Below are 21,279 nucleotides of genomic sequence, written 5' to 3' on the forward strand. Positions count from 1 at the left end.
CTACACTGAATGGAGTAGACAAGATTACTTTGTTCATGGCTGAGGGTTTTGTCCTGAACAAGTTTCTGTCTTAAAGTTTTTCTAGGTTTGAAATAGACCAGAATCTCATACGGTCTGAAAATTCTCTCAAGTTTTTCAGACACACCAGCTGTGTATGGAATAGTTATGCCTATCCTTCTAGGTTCAGATTCCCTGTTGTCCTGATTTAATGTTGATAATCACATTGTACTGTCTAAATAACTAGTCTTTTTATTATCATTGTGGCATCTGAATCTGTAATCTGTGAGTATGAAGTTTATTCCTTAGTATCAAAACGTAGCGATATAGCCATAATTTGCTGCATGTTAAAATAGGCTTTCAACTATTCTTCACAATTACAGAGTGCCTTGGATGTCTTTTTGCTGCTACTACAAATAAAGTTATTATAATCATGGTAATAAGTAGGTTGCAGGTTTGATTCTCTATACAGTCACACAGGTCAAGAACAATGTAAGAGCAAACTATCTCTATAAAGGAAGGATCCGCCATAGATGCAGTGCTCATAGTAATTATAATATCATCATTACAGACAAAGATTTTATTTTACATGTATCCAATAAAACAAAGTACAACATAATTATAGAATTATAGTCTTGTCGTAATGTTTCGCTCAACTAGCTACCATCTGGCTGTATGCACTTAACTTCCAAATTCAGTGAAAATAATCCTGTATGCCAGAGCGGCTGCTAACGGCACAGTAGCATCCCCGGGCTACGGCACAGACGACACCATCGGAATTAAGAGGCTGAGACTAATTGTAATTTAGGCTTAGTTATTATTCTCTATCAGGTAGGCTGTATTATCGGGCGGGATAATGGAACGCAGCTGCCAGCACCTGTGTACATGCAATGAGGTAATCAGGAGGGTGAAATTGTAACTGTGATGTTATACGCAGAACACATCCAGTTTTAAACACAATTTACATGTCTAAATAGGGAAGGTTAAAGTACTAGTATCAGTAATGGTGAGCAGGAGGAAGTGAAATCTGTAGTAGTAGTAGTAATATTAGTAGTTGTGGTAGCAGTAGCAGCAGTAGTAGTAGTAGCTGTAGTGGTAACAGTAAGGGTGATTAGAGTAGTAGTAGTAGTAGTAGCTGTAGTGGTAACAATAAGGGTGATTAGAGTAGTAGTAGTAGTAGTAGCTGTAGTGGTAACAGTAAGGGTGATTAGAGTAGTAGTAGCTGTAGTGGTAACAGTAAGGGTGATTAGAGTAGTAGTAGTAGTAGCTGTAGTGGTAACAGTAAGGGTGATTAGAGTAGTAGTAGTAGCTGTAGTGGTAACAGTAAGGGTGATTAGAGTAGTAGTAGTAGCTGTAGTGGTAACAGTAAGGGTGATTAGAGTAGTAGTAGTAGCTGTAGTGGTAACAGTAAGGGGTGGTAGTAGCTGTGGCTGTGGCTGTGGCTGTGGCTGTGGCTGTGGTGGCTGTGGCGGCTGTGGCTGTGGTGGCTGTGGTGGCTGTGGCGGTGGTAGTAGTAGTAGTAGTGGTAATATTTAGTAGTAGTGGTAGTAGTAGAAGAGGACGCAATAGTAGTGGTAGGAGAATGATTGTGGCAGAAGTAAAAGTAGTATCATAGAATCGTCAATAGCAAAAATATTCATGGTAAAATTAGTGGTAAAAAGAATATTTTAGCCAACTTTGTACTACAGAGAAAGTGCATAATTAGAATCTCCAATACAAAGAGAAGAATACCCATTCAGAATATTATAGAGTACTGTACTCTGTAATAAATTAAACACTTTTGAGATGAATCATAACTTAGAAGCGGCAAGAAATTCATTTTTCTGAAAAGTGTATTATCAGTTCACAGCCTCAACTTTTATTTTAATTTGCAGACAAGAATGAAGTCAGAATTAAATTTGTGAAGTGTTACATTCAGGTACAAATACCACAAGATTAAATAATTCATCAGGTGAGGTACACCTACGGCAACATAGAACTGACAAGCGTGGATTAAAAATATTTACCGAATTTTTTGTTATTATGAGAAAGTCTTCAGTTAAAACAGGAACATTTTTTGTTAAAACATAATCCTTACAGGTTTTAACGACTTCTTCACGTTTTAATGACATCAGTTTCTCGTTTTAATGAGAAAATTTTTATGTTTTAATGACATTAGATTCTTGTTTTCAAGTGAACATATTAAGCACTGAACAGATCCAGTCACTTTAAGCAGGTCCAAGCACACGATCTGTGTGATGTGTGTTTAATGACAGGACAGACTGCATGGTACTCCACCAATTTGTAGACATAGGCCTATTGCAGTAAGCTCCAGACCTGCCTTTTAGACGTGCTAATGCGCCGGGAGACCAGAGAGTACAGACCAAGCGTCTGTCTGTGGTAAATAAAGGCACATGTATACCTTTACAGGCAGTGGGCTGTTGGGGATGTCGATGTGCACCTTCCCCAATGGTTGGTGGCACCGATCATAACATATAAAACTGAAAGCGTCACATCTGGCATTAAAACATGAAATTGAAGTCATTATATCCTGTAATGAGTACATTTGAAATAGAACATTTTCTCATTTTAACTTAATACTTTCTTGTAATAACAAAAAAAAAAAAAAATCAAACATGATAAAAATGTTTAATCCACATTTGTCACTTCCGTAACACCAGTGTAACAAAGCCCATATATTATTTTGAATCAGGGAAAATTTGTCCAATTAAAAACAAAAATCTCTTACATTCCCTGTTCATTCCCTGAACATAAACAATACAGACTTGTAATAACAGAATAAACTGTCAAATTACTTCAGTGACTCTTGATTTTGATTAAAATTCAATCAAACAGCCCTACAACAAGCCTTACCTCTAACAGCAGCATGTTGTACAGCCTCTATATCCACTTCTGACTTGAACTAAAGAATAAAGACTTAAATACATATGTTCTGGTCTTGTGTCAGTTTGAAAGAGCTTGAATCTGATTGGCTGCTGTATCAAATTTCCAGCAGCACACAGGACACTGTATTTGATTGACGATGCAGCTGTGCACATGTGTGGAATGAGCGACCAATCACATGCACCCAGCTGTTCCACCCACAGCCTCAGACTTCATGGGCATTAGCGTAACATACCAGGGTGTTAGCTTACAACGGCAACACGCTGAGCACATTTACATGGCTACTAAAAATCTAGAGTAATCAGATAACCCTATAATTAGATCTGATTATTAGTGTGTATTTGAATGACCAAGAGAAATCTGATTATCAAAAACACATGGTGACATGTCAGTTCATTATTGGATATAGAGTAACTGTGTTGGAAAAGAATTTTATAATAATCCTTTTACTCTTTAAATGTCCTGTATTACATAAAACTGACTCTAGTGAGCTTTAAGCCATGGAGCTGCATTTTGTTTCACACGTTTGACTAACTTTTTACTATTACCCTTCCTGTATTATCACATGACATCACAAGGTGGAACAGAGTGTTTCAGTTTGAGAGAAGAACTCTAAATACACTCTAAATATACAGGGTTTGTATGTTAAACATGTGTGAATGAAACAAAACAACTCCAGGTATGTTTTTTGAAGAGGAAAAACATTATAACATACATGAGAAAGCAGAGTAATAAAGGCCCTTTAACATTTTTCATGTGTCTTTTCTATATTAGATCGTCCTTTTGCATAATTTTCCTTATCAAAACCTGCACAGATATTTACAATCAGAAAGAAATCAGATTACTTCCATCAGGTGAAAACTTCAATAATCTAATAACGCTGGAAATCAGATAATGATCAGATTTTGCGCGCAGGTAAACATAGCCGGAGTAACTATTTTGTAAAGCACTTGCGCTATTTGCTAGATCTTAATGAAGAACTTAGGTACTGATTGATATCTCTGCCTCTTTTTTAATTAAAATTGCATGGAACATAATTATTACAAATATGTTAAAGAAGCAATTATCGGATGTGAACACTTGGGATTACAGAAATGTAGCATATATTACAAACAATATATCTTTATTAATTCAGTATACTGAGATGGTCTGATGAAACACTACTATTATTTATAAGTCAACCCTGCGCTGGGAATAATCTTCAAACACATGTGCTTTTGCAGTGTGGAGGATGTCAAGGTTAGAAAGGCAGGTGAGGGAAGAAAAGACGTGATACCTCTCCTCCTGTGAGCTGCCCAATAAAGTGCTGATCCTGGCGATGTCCCACTGAGAAGATCAACACCAGCAGCTGGGAGTTAATTGCCTTGCTCAAGGGCAGGATATCAGGAAGTAGCTACTGATCATTTCCCCGCCGGGATGTTTCTCTGTTAAGTCGTTAACGTATTTCATCTAATGTTTTACGCAGTGTCATGATGCAACACTTCTACATACTGACGACCTTATGGCTTGAGATCCATGTGTTCATTCAGGCGACGGTCCAGATGGGGGGCACACAGAGCCACAGGGGCAGATTCATCACAATTTGAATGGACGCAATTAGCAAAAAACAAAGGCTGCAGTTTTTTAAGTACCATCATTTCCTCAACATTTCCGGGGTCTCGCCGGAGGAGCTGGAGGAAGTGTCTGGGAGTCTGCGAGTCCCTGCTTAGTCTGCTGCCCTGCGACCTGACCCCGGATAAGAAGAAAATGGATGGATTGCAGACCCTGTAGTTTTGATCCACATAATCAAGCTCTGAGATGTGTTTCTTGTATTAGTCTTTTTGTCATTTCTTCTTTATAATGTGAACTTTGAACAAAATCCTATTAAAACATGAACTGCAAATTGGATCACAATGATTACCAGAAAAAAAATTTAAGCTAAGATTTTTTTTCCCTAAACCATTCAGGACACTTTTGACATCATGACCGTCTGTCTAATTTCGCAGCCCCATAAGCTACAAACTACCAGAAAATATTATTTGTTAGATTGGGCTAGTAGGTTTACACATAGTTGGATCCACATTTGACACTTTTGAATGAATAACAAGAAGGTTTGAGGTGTGATTCCTCGTCTACGTTAGGCCTTTGCATCTTCTTCATGTGTTTAGGTGTGGGCTCCTTGGTTTACCCATCAAACTAAAACATGTACACTATGTCCAACTCTCCAGCTACTTCTGACCAAGACAATAGTTCAAAATATGCAGATATGATCCCGACAGACACATGCACATGGGTCAAATGCAGAAGACAGAGCTATGAGCAGCTATGGGGACAATGAGCTTACGTGTGCTTGTGTTATAATCTGCGTTAACTCACTCACTATAGTGACAAATCCAATCCTTAAATATATTACCTAGTCATTTTCATTAGTTCTAATACACATATCATTGCCAACAGTCATCTTAGCACACCTTCCCAGCTTGGCATATGGTGGTGAAGAATCAATAAGGGATTTTGGCCCCATGCCGGTGTCTGCTGCCAGTCATTATGGAGGGGAGGGGGGGAGCGCAGACACAGTAGACCCTTTCTAAGCCTTTTACCACCAGAAAACACACTCACTTTTCTTCAATGCAGATTCGGGGGAATATTTTCTCCACAGAGCATCATATCAACATCCAAACAGCACAAGAGCAACAAAGGCAGCTGTCTGAATAAGTTAGACTTGAGCTAGCACGCTGGGACAAATATAGCAGGGGAGGCCCGTACAAGAAGTGACTCGGTCGTACTCTGAATGTTCAACACACGAGACACTACGGAGGAACACAAATCTGGTAAAAAAGGGTAATTTCTATTGAAAAAATACATGTATACGGATGTTTACATAAGGATCTCACATTTACTCATATACTGTACACTTGAGCTATCCTAGAATGGTTGGTGATTTATATATCATTTGGTCTTAGCGTTGCCAGTACTAACATTTCAAACTCGATTTCCATAGGGATAGACTCGATACGCAATACTGATTCTACCACAATGATAAAAACCCTCTCTTTCTTTAGACAATGGAATGTGGGCTTTCTTTTATATGACCATGTGGCCTTATATCCGTGTAATCCCTCAGTCGTTCAGGTAGGTTCTATAGGGATTCATAGACGTATACTAGTCTATGGTACTTATACTTTCTTGTTCTTTTTAGTATCGTTACCCGTTTTAGTATCGCTTAGTATTTGATTTTCAATACTTTTGACAACCCTACTTTCTAGATTGTGGGGAAGCTGGCCCGACATGGTCAAAGTAGGAGGCAGACTCAGAAAATTAATGAATACAATTTATTACAGGACACCGTGGTAAACTGTGGACAAAAAAACTAACTGCTCAACATAAAGCAACAGAAATTAAGTACTCTGGCTACAGTAATGTCCCTCCAAATGTCTAATTGTCACTGCTTATATACCCCCCTGCACAAGAAGCACCTCCCCCAGTATACACCATATTCTTCACAGGTGCTGTGAGTATAACTTTAGACATAGCTCTTATGGAAGCATCTCTCTGGGCCCAAGTCCCTTAACTAAATAGTGTTTAAAAATAGACTATAAACACTTAAAACACTGAAACAAAATACATAAGACATTGACACAAAAGACCAGTTCTCCCGTCCACATGGTCAAGCCCACGACCACACTCAAGCCTATAAACATGGCCGACACGCCCCCTCTTTGGACCATGTGGGGATTCAGGTAAGTGGATTGAACAGAAATGACAGAATAACTGAATTAACTACATTTAACAAAAAAAAAATATATATTTAAAAGTTATAAACAGGTGTGTGGTTTGATTAAACTAACTGAAAAACTAAACTAAACAACTGGGGATAGTTCTATTTAGCTTTATAGTGAAAAATGATTGAAAAATTATGGTAATATTAAAGGGGACAAAGGCCCACTTTGTCACATAGATTTTTTTTCATTTTTAATTTAGACAGTGCTCCAATCTTTTTAAAATTTTAACTTACCAAATAACCAATACAATATAACGGCTATATTATGCAACCAATAAAAACTTCTTCATAATTTAGCTCACAATATACAGGCTAAATACTCCCTGCTGGATAACCCCACAGTTCCCATTGTACAAAAGCCTTACATTTACTGAGCTGCATATGGGAAATCTCCAGTGTTATCTCCTTTATAGCATTCAAGTGTAGCAAAATAGCTGATAAATAATTGGAATAAAACCCCAGTAGCGTTCGTCAATGTAACTACGCTGTTCCAAATCCAATACTGAGGCAAAAGCAGAGACAATGCTGCAGTGATTACTCTGACCATTCCCGCAGAAGGGGCCAAATTGAGCGTTAATATTTGTATAAGTGACGCTCGGAGCTGTGAAAAGAATAAAATTACACCGCACTATTTTCCATTATGTTAGCAGCGGCGGCAGCAGTGGAAGAAGGCTGAGCAAATCCCAGCCGCTCCCTATGGACAGGCTGCAAAATCCTTTCAATCTGTTTTGTTGGAGGATTTGCAAGAACAACATGGAAGTCTATTTACTTCATATGCAGCTTTCTATACGGCCACGGTAATAAGGTGAGACTGTGGGCCAAGCTAAGGCTATGCTAATCTAGATGGTGTTTGTTTTACCTATATGCGTTTGTTCATTTAGAGGAGCAGCGAGACATGACGTGCGTAGTTTTGGGACACTATTAAACGCACACAGATACAGTCTGGCAGCTGCGGGGGTTTGATGGGACTAGAGAGGAGGAAGGGGAACCAATCAGGTCTAGGCTGCAGAAGGGTTTCTAATGGGGGATTGAGTGCGAGAGTCTGCAAGCTGGTGTCAGATTCTAGTTTACACATTGCATTATGCAGTATACAAAACGATGAAGACATTACGGATGCATTAAAGCGAGTACGCAACTTTATTCTAGTAAAAGAGAGGATTTTGTTTTCCAACATATTGTTAAAGACTTCTGTACGCTGGGGGTGTAGTCGACTAAAGAAATTATTGAGTGACTAAAGAAAGCACTGTGCATTGATTAATCCTGCTAAAACGTGTTGTATAGCGCTGGCAAAAGCTAAAAGTTATTAGGATTTCAAACAAAAACAAGACTGTGTGCAGAGAACTACCAGTAAACAGCATCTTAAAATAAAAAAAGGCTGATTAAACTGAGCTGTTAGTCCCAAAACCCTATGTCTTCTCCTTTTTACTGCTCTTCGTGCAATCCAAATAAAATAGCTAATGATTAATTTTAAAACAAATCATAGCTACAGCTCTACTGCGCTCTCTCTGCATTGAAGTAAGTACTTGATCAATCCCAAACCTGGAAGTAAGAGCTGTAAGAAGTACTAGGATTGACTGTGCTTTGGCAGTCCACTCCTGCTTTCACATAGTTGTATAAAAAAGTTAGTCTAAACCCATGCTGTGCGGCTGTTTTAAAGCTGAGAGCTAGGAACTGATACAGATGTCCTCCTTTCACAGCTTGAAAATCGAGTAATGCAGTTAATACAAGAGCAAAACCAGCACATCCTAGACGGAAGCAGGAATCTTCAAGTTTAGTTGTAAATGTTCTCTACATTGAGCAAAAACACAATCGATTCCAAATCAAGTTCTATCTTCACTGACATCTTGTGGTCTGGATTAGTTTATTGCAAAACGATGTTATCCTACCCAACCTTCATCACTTCTAAACACGTAGCTTAATAATTAAATCTAATCAATGCATTTCTAATTTACTTTGTTAACAGACAGAGCCTTGGGAGATGTAGAAATAACACCAAAACAAGAGATAACACTTTGGGAGCAGCTAAAGGTTACTAAATACTCCACATTCTAAATCACATTTGTATAAGCGCGATAGGCACCAATTGTCTAGAACAGATCTGTCTGTAACACCCTAATGCTGCGTATTCCCCATCGACTTTGGATGACTGAATATTTAAATTGAATTATGTCTATGCGGCACGGAAAAAAAACACTCGATTTTTATTCACTTTGTCAGCACAGGCTTCTGCAAGGTTCATTGTACAATATCAAGTCATTTTCTGGTTAAGACCTTGTAAGTGCTTAGGTGAGCATACATTTAACTCTAGTTTCCCCAGGGCTTCATCAAAGATAGGGCTGCTCAATAAACACAGTGTATTTATACGTGCTGGGGGCTTTTGACATGATCATGCATGGACACAGCGAAAAGTATTGCCAGCAAATTTGTAGATATACTGCGTTTTTTTTCACAAGTCTACCAATGAATACTATTAAAAAACATGCAGGTCCAAACTTACTCAAGCAGGCGATGTAGCTAAGCTCTACATTTCCATATCCCAGGTGTAGGATATAATTTATAAGCACAAGTATGAATTTAGATAAGGCAGATCTGTAGAGACGCATAGGCCTTCGCATGTTTTAGTAAAAAAAAAAAGTGTGAGAAAAATGATCAAATTCACGGTTTTCCACCAGGTGCTCAAACATGGTGACACTAAATTAGCATATATATAACTCAGGGTTTCATAAATCAAATGTGTTGGAGAGAATCCAAGGCAAAATGTCCATTAGCTCCATTAGACAAAACAGTGAACATTTTAAATAACCTCAGTTAATTGCGTTACGAACGTCTTAAAATCGTCTTCAAACGTCTCCATTGATTCGTTATGAGACTAACCAGGAATCGGCACAATCCTAAACTGCAAACAGATATTTAAGAGGTTTGCAGCCACTTTGTCCCAGGCCAACCGCAACCTACATGTGTGTTACCATGGTGACACAGGTGTAAGTATTCTGTGACATTCACCTGTTAATTCATGGCAGGAAAAAGCAGTTCAAGGCCAATATGTTAAAGGATAGAGAGAAAACCCCTGAACAAAAGCTATTGAACCTGCAGTGATAAAGATGTAGGCTTTGTTAGAATGTCTGCACTATATTCATGAGTTTCTGCTTCTTGTTATATGTAAAATTTGTCCCATTCAAAAGGTATAATATTTCGTTTTGAATGATTAATTGCTATGTAATGGCCATAAATGGATGGATATGGGCCACACCATTTTAATGTTGAGCTAATAGTCCAATGAGGTTCATCTGGTCTTCCATTAGTTTATTTTAATAGATTCTTTTTTCAGACCAAGGTTTAGTTTTTTTCATACCTGACAGTTTCGACTGCTCACTACAGGTATAGATAGGACAGAATGTGAGAGGGAAACAGTGAAGGAATGCACACAAGCAACAAAACACGAGCAACTCAAATTGGCCATTTCCGAGCATTGTAAAAGAGAGAAGCACATTATGGACTGAAATAGAGCAAACATCATTGGGACAGAGGACAACAAACATCATCGCTGGATTATGGAGGCAATAGAAACACAGAAACATGCCCACGGGACTATAAACTGGGACAAGGGGGCTTTTTTACTCTCACACACCTGGGATACTGTCCTGGAGATGTCAGACTGCAGATGGCGCTATCGTCCTGTCTCCAAAAGTAACAAGACAGCGCTAAAACCTGTTTGAATCAGCTGAACGGACACGTCACAGCAACATCACGTGACCACTCTGAGTAAGACCGCCAGTGAGCAGCCAAAACTGTCAGGTATGAAAAAACTAAACCTTGGTCTTAAAAAAGAATCTATTAAAAATAATTCTGAGCTGTCAAATAAAACCTCCATAAATAGGCTACTTGTGTCAGCTGTATTTGATCAATATTTATAACAGAAACATTTTTATTAGCGCACTTTTTTCTCACCTAGACACCACAGTCACCTGATGTGCAGCAAGGGAAAAGTAGTGGAATTAAAGAGTATGCAGTGAGGGAGGGGTTAGGCACATAGGCGGAAATTCAGACCAGCCTCATTGTTTAGGAAAAAAATCAATGACTTTAAGATCTTTATATTCCAACAGTATCACCATTTCTAAGAACATACTAAAAAAACAAATAGTTTCTTTTCTGACCCCCCTTGTAGTCGTTAAATACATCTTAAATGTTACCAAATGTATTCCAAATTACAGACTACAGAGCCGTTTTAAAGCCCTCCACAGAACCGCTGCATTGTTGACTTGTTGGTGCACATGAATATTGAACATCTAACCCAAATCAACCTACTTTACATTATATTTTAGCTGCGAAGGTTTTCCAGAATTCTCCTTTGTAATGAATGCTTAAAGCGAAGTGCCACCACAAAGAAAGCGCAGTTTAGTCGCATTTACAGCAGTGGGCGGGGCTGAATTAGATCAATAGAGCTGACAAATCTACAAAGCCAACGCGACTGTAGTTTCAATTTGAATAACTCCTTTTACTTTCGCACAAAACTGGAATTCAAAGTGCCCAAACCAATTTCAGGCCTTATAGCCTCCTGAATGGACTAATATAACTACATACACTTTAGCCATTTGAATCTCTTACAATTATAACTATTGAATTAGCCATGACTATAGAATTTCTCAGCCGTGCATCGCGTATCCCTGCCACCGATACCCCCATCACGCCACTCCACCCTCTAGATCCTAATCACATAATATCCGTGAGTAAGAGTCCCAAAGGTGGAGGCAGATTAAGCTCAACTGAGCACTGCCAAGAAAACCCAGCTCGGAGTCAGTCTCACAATTAAACCGCGGATATTACCAAAGCAGCGATAAAGATTTCAACTTGAAAACGTGCGCAGACATGTGACCATTTAAACAGGCCAGAATGCAAGGAACACAGAAGAAAAGAGGAGAGCCATTCAAACAGAGACAAACCCACAAACAGAAAACAAAAATCTTGGCACTCACCTTGAAGCTCCAGTAGTTTGGTTGTTGCTGGGAGGAGGAAAAACAAAGGAGCAAAGGAGACAGAGGGGAGAGAGGGGGAGAGGAAAGGGATTGAACGTTAGACATTTTTGTCATGTGTTGCACTAAATAACACTCTGGCAATAGTAAAACAAATGGAGCAAAAGGACTGACTGGGTGCAAACATGGCTAAGTGGGAGAGCAGGGGGAAGCTTGTCTCTAAGGGGAGTGACACTGCAGTGGGCTTTGTCATGCTTGGGACAGATACAATTGCTTATAGTAATTTATGCTTTTAATAAGAAGAAATGTTTAGTTGGTATTGTATTTAAATGACTCACCAAAATCTTAATCATACGTTGAGACCAAAAGATTTTAATTAAATTTTAGAGCGCTATCACAACACAATCAGTATGCATCCCACGAATGAAACTACTGCACATCACATCGGGTTTGACAAGTTGCTGTGTACAGTTTTGTATTAATTTTGAATGTTTGTGGAGTTGTTAGAATTGTCATGGGGGAGCATGGGTGATGTAGGTTTGTGGGCGGAGCATTGGACAGAATCTTAGGGGGCTTGGGAGAGATTGCTAATATATTCAAACCTGCATGGATGACATCTAAAATTCTTCAGACATGTTTTTGATGAGGGAACCACATTATAACATGATAGAAAGAAAAAGAAAAAAAAAAATCAATTTAGCCTAATACCCCATCTTTAAAAAAGCGCTACCTTTCAAGTGCAAAAGACCTTGGAACATGACGATAAAAGAACAGATATTTAACTAAAAACCACACCACACTTAAAATACTGTGCAAGTTTTTACACCGAGATGCACTGAGAGACCTACAGGTGGCACCACCAGGAAACACTGGAGGTCAGATCTGTGGAAAAGCAAGTCGACTCAGAGTAAAAATGCATAATTTTCTGAGTATTGAATAAATGCAAAATAGACGAAAAAGTTAGAAGTTAAATCCTATATAACATTCCAGGCAAAGCGATAATATCTCCCTGGAGACAAGCAGGTGGCAGACCGCAAATGTTGAATGAATCTATTAGATCGTCTTCCATTCCTGACAAAGACTCCGTTGACTTCACTACAAAGCACTTGCACATTACTGATCATGTTTTCAAATGGGTGCACATTATATCAGACCTCAGGCCGACAAACCACAAATGATACGTCTTTTTCCATATTTATCTGTGGCAGCGTGATGGGCTAATTATCTCCACGATAGCCAGATGAATTTATGTTGTCCTTCACTGCCATCATAATAGGACTTTAATTGCTTGTAATTGGCTCTGTGCTATTAATCAAATGTTTACAGTGACTTTGTGCAAACTAAGGAAAGAAATGAGAGCCAATGCCAGCTCCCTCCGTGCATTCTCTTCAGAACGTGTACTGGCTCCAGACCAAACCAGGATCTTACTGATAAACACAGGATTAAGACACATTTTGCTTCATTTGGACGGGGTCAACCTCCAAAGACATAGGCTTGGTGCCCATTTATAACTATCAATATCATTATGTAAAAAATGCTATGTTCACATGTAAAAAAGCAAATTAAGCAAATTAAATTCACTGAATATTTGTGAGTTCACTCGCGACTCGATCTGGACCAGCTCTGACCAATCACAGGGCAGCATTGAGGTTTGAGTGGAAGCCGAAGGTGAAGCACCCAAATGACCCAGAAACAAAAATACGTATTATTTTAGTCTTGAAAAATGTGCAGAGGGAAGAGCTTTGGGCATTTGTTGGACGGTGTCTGTGTGTTTCTCTCACCTGGATTTAACCAAAGTTCAATTTCTCAGCTTGTTGTTGTTGTGACGCTTCGACCAATCAGTTTGAAGTATTTGTCATGACATTCTGCATTTTCCAAAGAGCAATAATTAAATGGGGAAATCAATCCATGAAGTTTAACTAACGACCAACGTTTAATTGTTTGAATGAGAGTATATAAATAAGTGCGTACTCCCAAGCCATCTGTGTGGTACTTAGTCAAAGTTTCTCTGAGTTAACTGGACTAAATACAGGGAGTTTTAGACATTTTATCTCAGCTCCAAAAGCACTTTGTCAGTTCTGAAGTAAAACTGATCATCATATCACTGGGCTCTTTTAGCATGTGTGGGACTCATTATGGCCATGGATGTGACGGGAAGCTTGTGTGAGGCAGTTAAACGAGATGGAAATGTTAATAGTTTGGGAAAATCTAGCACTTCGAACATGGGCTCATTAGCACTAGGAAAGACATATTCCCAAAAACAAAATTCAAATGTAGCCAAAAATGTTATATTCACTCATATTATAAAACGGACTGTAACAGACCTCAAATTGGTGCTCATCTCAGTATTGTCATCTTCATCAGTATTTTTACCCAAACAGCCAATCAACACAGCAGTGTAACATTTTAAATTCATGAGAACAGATGGCTGTGATTTTAAAACAACACAAATTACTAGATCGTGGAGCCATTCTTTTCAAAATAGGATTCATTGTTGCTTCTTATTTCCACAGACGCCTTTAGAATTTCATCATTTTTGCCTTTTACACATGTGGCAATTTTCACGCAATACCACAACAAAGCTATCGTTACATTCGGCACGTGTAATCTTTTGCACGCATACATTTTATTATTAGCACTTAGTTAATCCATCTTCGACTATAAATATCCACTTGAAAGCAAAATGATGAATATGCAAGAATCATAAGACACTGAGCATCCAAATGACAACTTCTGTACGACTTTTCAATTCTGAGATGAAAGTGTCGCCCACTCAGCCTCACCTGAAAAGCTCTTGAAGAGATTTCATTCCCTTAAAAATTAATCTGAGATGTAGGTTTAACTCTATTTAGTGTTTACCAAATGTTCAGGGAGATGTCTGCTCCCAAATATTTGCTGTGCGGTGGTGTGGAAGTTTTTGAAATTGTGAAATGGAGGAGGAAGGAAAAAGGAAGCGATCCCGACTATGAAAGCTCAACAGGCCTGTGGGCTGCTCTGACCCAGATCGACAGAGAGAGAGAGAGGGGACTGGAGTTATGGACACAGTAATTTACACACAGGCCATGGGAAATGGTCAACTTATTAAATGTACCAAAAAGAGCAACTGTGGTTGAGTTCATGCTGTGCTTTTCATATTGAGAGAGTTTGATTAGGTCGTGTTATTACTACAAATGACACAGGATGTTTAGAGGATATCCTATTAGAAGTAAGATTAAAATGTTCTGGTTGGATTCTGTTCTGTATTTTGGCCAAGGGCTTTGGTCGCAGGATGCATGCTAGACACGGGACCAGTCACAGAGTCGTGAGATCAATTATTTGAAAACCAAAGTTAAAGCAAAAAAAACAAAAAAAGGGCAATTTGGTTTGATTACAAAACTGTAAAGACATGTTGGCGATTAAAAAATACAGTTTTTAATGAGGATGCAGATCAGTTTCTTCCAAAAATAATGAAAAAATGCTATTTTATCATTAATAGTGTTTTAAGGCCTTGGCAGAGGTTTAAATTAGCATCTTTTAGCATTGCAAGTACATGTTTCCCAGTGAGTCCTTGAGAGTCCAAATTTAGGCTGTGGCAAAATTTGAAATGAATTCTACCAAAGATATGTATTTTGGACACATCATTATTTATGATTATTTATGCATTTGTTATATTGCGATTTTACTGCCTTTCTTATTCTGTAAAAGACTTTGAACTATTTGGTGCACAAATTGTGCTATACAAATAAACATGCCTTGCCTCACTTGGTTTTCTAACACACTGCAAGATATGTTTTTTAATGTCATTTTACAATTAATTAGGCAGAGTTGTAATATATTGCATTGGCATTCTTAAAGCTGAAGGGTAACATTGTGTTTAACTTGGTTAGTAGCTCTAATTAGCACATAACTTAATAGGAAGAAGACCTTTCGTGTTTCGTAGAAAGTACAGAGAAGTTTATATCAGGAGCTTTAGTCTGATCTTACATAACTTGAACTGAACTGGTCGTCAAGGATGCCACTTTGTGTTTACTCTTAAGACGGCAATTAGACCAGACAACCAGACAACCAGCAACCTTTGGAGGAGCCCAGACCATAGCGACTGCTGATTCACTGACAGAAGCACAAGATCTAATCATTATATAGAGAAGGTAATGAAAATGTGAAATTGTATTGGCATGGATTAAGCTGCAATCACGTCTACCTTACAACAATCACACTGACAACTAATAAAGTGATATTTGATTTCAACAGCGTATTGGTTCGTGATGCTCTAGTTATTACCTCCAAATGTGTCATTGTCTTGCCCTGCTGCTTCCATAACTTACTAGTACAAAAACAAGATAATAATTCTGTCACAGATAATTCCTTGGAGTTAACCACCTCTCGTTCTTGTTCTGATCGCTCTCCAATTTCAGAGCACTTTCACGCCATGGCTTCATAATTACAACTTGACAACTGGAAAATAGAAGTTTATTTTTCTCATCCTTTCTAGGTTGCATTAACAGGGCACCCAATGACGTAATTCAAAATATTTCTCTTTGAGAACAATTCCTATTTTACCTAATCATGTTGCTTTCTGTACATAAAGGAAAACTTAGCAACTGGAGACAAGCAGGTGAAAAAAGTTAGTTTCTGCAGTGTGACGCTAAATTTATCAATCGTGCATTTTTTCAATTACAGATGTTTTATTGCTACACTTGAAAAACACATTTTTATTGATCTGACATGTAACTTTGTCTGGTGACCACATCTACATGTCTCCATGGAGATAGATACGTTTTATGCAATGCAGTGGAACATCCCCATAAAACCAACAGAAAAGCAGAAAAGTTACATAGTACATCTGAAATTAGGACCAACCGAATACACTTTATGTCAAAACAAGTACGAATAAATTGATTAGTTAGTTTAAGCTTTGGTCTCCCCAATCTTTAACATTTTGAGATCATTTATTTTTTGCACACAGCATTCCTAAAACCAGGACGTCTAGACACTTGATTTAACATCGAAGCAGTCTATATATTTTATAACATTGTCATTGTGGCAGTGAAATGGGAATCAAGTATAAAGCTTTTTCATTACTATCAAAATCAAAATTTGACACAATACTACATTATGGGCATTCAAATAGAAACACCATAAAATAAACTTTTTTCTGGAATATAAAATGAAGCTTTGGCTGTCGATGGATCCCAAGTATGTAAATACTGACCTCACACATAGTGATACATGAAAATGAGATCATTTCATCACTCACTAGTATGAGTGAACGACATAAAAGAATGAATGGGGTTAGTTTAATACGCTTTCTAGTCACAGTTATTGGACATTTATCAGCACTGCCAAACCAGAACTATAGACCCTGAATATTGATGTAATAACAAAACAACCTGACATTTTTGGAAACATAAAACCGCCAATATCCGATACAACCAGCCCCCTTTGAGCCATGACTCAGTGACTAGCGGCTGCAATATTTCTCAATCACTCGCACTAAAATCCCCTGGCGCCCATACGTGGCGACACAGACAGGCAAACGGTGCGAAGGGGACGAGACGAGAGACGCTCCCGCCTGACCTGCATGCCAAGTAGCCATCTTTGTACCCACCCTCTTTTTTATAACCTCCCTGGCTTGCTCCCCATCCCATGTGAAGCCATTTACTACTAGCATACATCACAGCCCCCTCCCAGACATGCAACCTGATACGTACAGGAATAAATAGCCATGCAGTGCTCAGGCAGGACCACACCTGCACATCACCTGACAGTTTCTGCACAGATAGCCACATATAACATGATGAATGGGAGATTCACTTCACCACATAAGCCACTAAAGACTTCCTCCCACCCACAACATGCAGCGTCCACAGCTTCCCACTGTTATGTCACCGAAAAGGAAAACACCGGAACATCTCACTATCACATACAGTAACTACGGATGCAAGGACATGGTTAGAGAGAGTTACCGTGGCTACTTAACAAGCGCGTCGGCTGCCTGGTGCACGCTGCCTCTCTGCATGCTGCCCCTCTGCACGCCTCCCTCTTCCTCCTCCCCTCTTTCCATCTTTGATTTTTTCCAGTTTTTTTTAGCCTTCACTGCGGTGTCTTTACCCCAAGCCCACTGGATCAGCCACACAGTCCCCGCGCGCTGCTGCCTGCCTCTAGTAGCGCCTGGGAGGCAGTTAGCATCTCCAACAGCTCCCCCCGCCCCTCCTCCTTCTCCTCTTCCTGCTATCTCTTGCTCTCCTCCTCTCTCTATCTCTCTTGTCTATCACTTCTTCCGACAAAACGGAGCAGCTTTGAAATCCCCAGTTTCTTCCAGTCTCTCACTTGGAACAGCATGTGCCTGTTTTTTTTTTGTGTGTTTTTTTTTTCTCCCATTGCTACGGATTTGCCAACCATATGATATCACTTGGCTGCCATATATGGGCACGATGGGTTGCCATGACGACATCAGACTCCACCTGTTTTGCCCCATCCCTCTCTGTCACGGTCCACCTTTTTCCGTAGGAGATGGATGGGCTAATTAGGGTTAATGTTTGCACCAATCTGAAGATGGCATACAACAGGGACCAATGATAAATTTGACACAAAGTAAAAGTGATTACGTGGAGACGCCAGCAGCAGCCTATTTGTTGTAATAAAAAACAAACTAAAACAACATTGCTCTGTTACCATCAATGATTTTTATGTCAATCCATTAGGTCCTTGCAAGAAACAAGTCAGAAAACAGAAAAAACTTTGCTGTACCCTATACGAAAATAATGATTTAAATAGGTATAAATTGATATGTATAGTTACACATTTCGATATCGTGGTAGGGTTGTCAAAAATAAATGATGTAATTATGAATACTAAAACTGCTATTGAACTACACATATGGTTGAGCAGGAATCAATAAATTACATAATAGGACAAAGTTGCCCCTTGTCTTGAGTTATATCAGAACCATTTAAATGATCATTGTGTTATCGCAATCAGTATCTGTACAAATCTTCTCCTTAGTATCAAAAATCGAGTTTGAAATTTTAGTATTGTGGCAGCACTAGATTAAGGATATTCAAATGAGAATGTCATAAATTAAACTTATTATGACTAATACAAACAAAGCTTTGGCAGAAGTTGAGTGCTACAGTGCTAAATTAGACTCAAATTAATTTTATCACTGCCATATGAAATCGATACTTTTGCAAAGTTATGTTATTGCTGTAGAATGAACTGTAGCAGCCTGAGAGTTGAAGAGAAGAGGCGTGGTGCTGGAGTTCTAACGCAGGAGAATTTATTTACCAGCAGTACAGGACCCAGCACCCAAAGACATTATAAAAGTGTTGTCCATTCTAGTCTAGTACAGTCCAGTTTGGCTATACTTCCATTGTAGGGAGTATTATACCTTTGATGACCCCGGCCTAAGATAATTGGCCCTGGATTCAGCACCAAAATGGAATCTCTCGACGAGTTATAACCATGAATGTCCAGCCATAGCCTAAATAGCTGTAGTTGTCCTGACTTCTCCCTCCCTGTTGTGTAACCTGTCTGGCAGCCGCTCTGCATTTCGGAATTGATTATCTTTGCACAAACTTCTGCCTCCAAGTTGTACATTGGATTTTCAGCCCACTATTCTGCCTTTTCTCCTCGACAGAATCCAAGTATCTAAGCAACTCTGGAATTAACTAGCGCTAGGAATCTTTCGTGACTCGATACGATACACGGCTCAGTGAATACGCCACCAGCTTTAGATAAATAGGTTTACTTCCTCCTAATAAGCAATAAACGTGCAGCGCTGCCACAACTTAATTTTGTGGAATATACAAAAATAAATAAAAATCTATAAAGATGCTATATCAACAACTGTATTAGGATATGTTGATATTTTGGCACACTCCTACAATTAACACTAAATTATGACATTTACTTAAACTGACATTAAGATAATATGAAAAGGTTGTGTTTGGGAGTGAAGAAGCAGGTCCAAAACGCACAGAGGAGCCGGCTGTGTGGCTCTGACCATCTGCTGTAGCAGGTATCATAGACAGAGCGTGATTGATGCCACTTCAAACGAAAGACCAAAGACTTAACTGGCAATTTAACATTTCTATCACATTTTGCCTATTCTCATCCCAAAGTGAAATAGCTACAAGTACAATAAGTGCTACCTGCAACAAACTGGAGGCTTGATTTCACTGTGTAAGTTTGGAGTAATTGTAATGTCCTGTAGAGATCAAAATGGCCTGTTACCATGGGACCTGTTCTGTCTGAAAGCTGTTAACACTGTAGTTTTCGAGTAGATAGCAAACACGATCTCAACTGTGTGATATTCCTGTACTAGTTTAGCAATTTATATGTCAGTATTCTCGCAATATTAACACCAGTGCTGCAGCTGAACTTACTGATCTGAAAAAAAAAAAAAAATGTAAGTGATATTTTTTAGTGTGTATACTTTGGCTCCCAGATTCATATCAGGTGCTACGGATGCTTTGAAGCAGAAAGCCCTCAAGCTAACAAAGGTTACACTCTCTTGCCTAACCGCATGTGCAACGAGATATGCTGAATGAGTTATGTCAAATAATATCTTGCGGTTTTGTTGCCTGATAGACCACTGCATGTACACAGAAAATGTCACCAAAATGCATGTTTAAGTCCAGAGAGGGATTCGAACTGCCAACCTTCAGATCGATGGACAAACGCAAACACAAACACACTATTGTTGCCCTATGTCACAAATATACAGCATGGAATTAGTAGACACTTCCTCCCTCCAGGTTGGTCACTAATCTATAGACAATAATGTATACGTAAAATACAAAACAATGGTAATTGTAAAGAAAAAACATGATGTGTGGGATGTTATTGCCCCGTTTCCATAGCGCCAGGAGGTATGTGCACACGTTAATGAGGATGAAGTGTAGTGAATCATATGCTTCGGCCTTGACAGCCACCAGATCACGGTCCTGCAAACAGCTACAGGGTTTTTCAAGCAAGATGCTACAGAGCGCTATGGACAGTAATACAACATGACAGATCAGGAGCTGCGTCAAACAAACAGAGTATAGATTTAGTGAATCAGGGGAGTTGTATTATTTTATTACTATGTTCATTCATGTTATATAAGAAAGTACATTTGAGTTGTTTGGGTTTATTATATGGATTAGTGGCCAAATCCAAAGAACTTATAAGGCGTAAACACTTGAATAGTTAGTTCAGTGCCGCTAGACTCCTCCCCATTTTGCAGAATTAAGTGGTAAAATTATTGTCAGAAGAAACATCAGAATTTTATGAATATTCACAATTATTCACACTATTAAAAAACAACTCCAATCTTAACTTCCTTTAATTCACATTGTCTAATAGATGAGCATGTACTTTTTGATTGATAAACTAATTTTACATTGTGGATAAAGTAATTTTACACAGTGGGTTAGATTGAAATGAAATCCCACATTTTTACTTCAAAATCTTATAATATTATGACCTAATAATATAATCCCAATAGTCTCAAGAATGAGACTTTTTTGGATCATCCCACTGACTATTGGATAAGATTATAGCCATTCATCAGTAATCCTAAAACGTGAAATAACTAGATTAAACTAAAACGTGTCTGTAAATATTGAGGTTGAGCTTCTTGAAGTCTCTTTTTATGTACTCGATATTCAAATTGTCCGTATCTCAAAACTAGAAGTGCACAATTAA

The 21,279-nt window shown here is 38.6% G+C and overlaps 1 protein-coding gene across 4 annotated transcripts in view; it reads right to left on the reverse strand.

The window, feature by feature from the left end:
* The window catches only part of LOC117387574 (SRC kinase signaling inhibitor 1-like), an 81,036-nt gene that overhangs the window by 31,519 nt on the left and 28,238 nt on the right, over positions 1–21,279 (reverse strand). For 2 of the 4 annotated variants that reach the window (XM_033985106.2, XM_033985108.2), the window contains exon 3: positions 11,614–11,640. In XM_033985106.2, the coding sequence (XP_033840997.2) occupies positions 11,614–11,640 (27 nt within the window). Of the gene's footprint in view, positions 1–2,850; positions 2,875–11,613; positions 11,641–17,555; positions 17,789–21,279 lie in introns of those variants that run through there. The other 2 variants (XM_033985111.2, XM_055229650.1) reach the window with 2 other exon arrangements.

Source organism: Periophthalmus magnuspinnatus, chromosome 19 (assembly GCF_009829125.3).
Source record: "Periophthalmus magnuspinnatus isolate fPerMag1 chromosome 19, fPerMag1.2.pri, whole genome shotgun sequence".
NCBI lineage: Eukaryota > Metazoa > Chordata > Actinopteri > Gobiiformes > Gobiidae > Periophthalmus > Periophthalmus magnuspinnatus.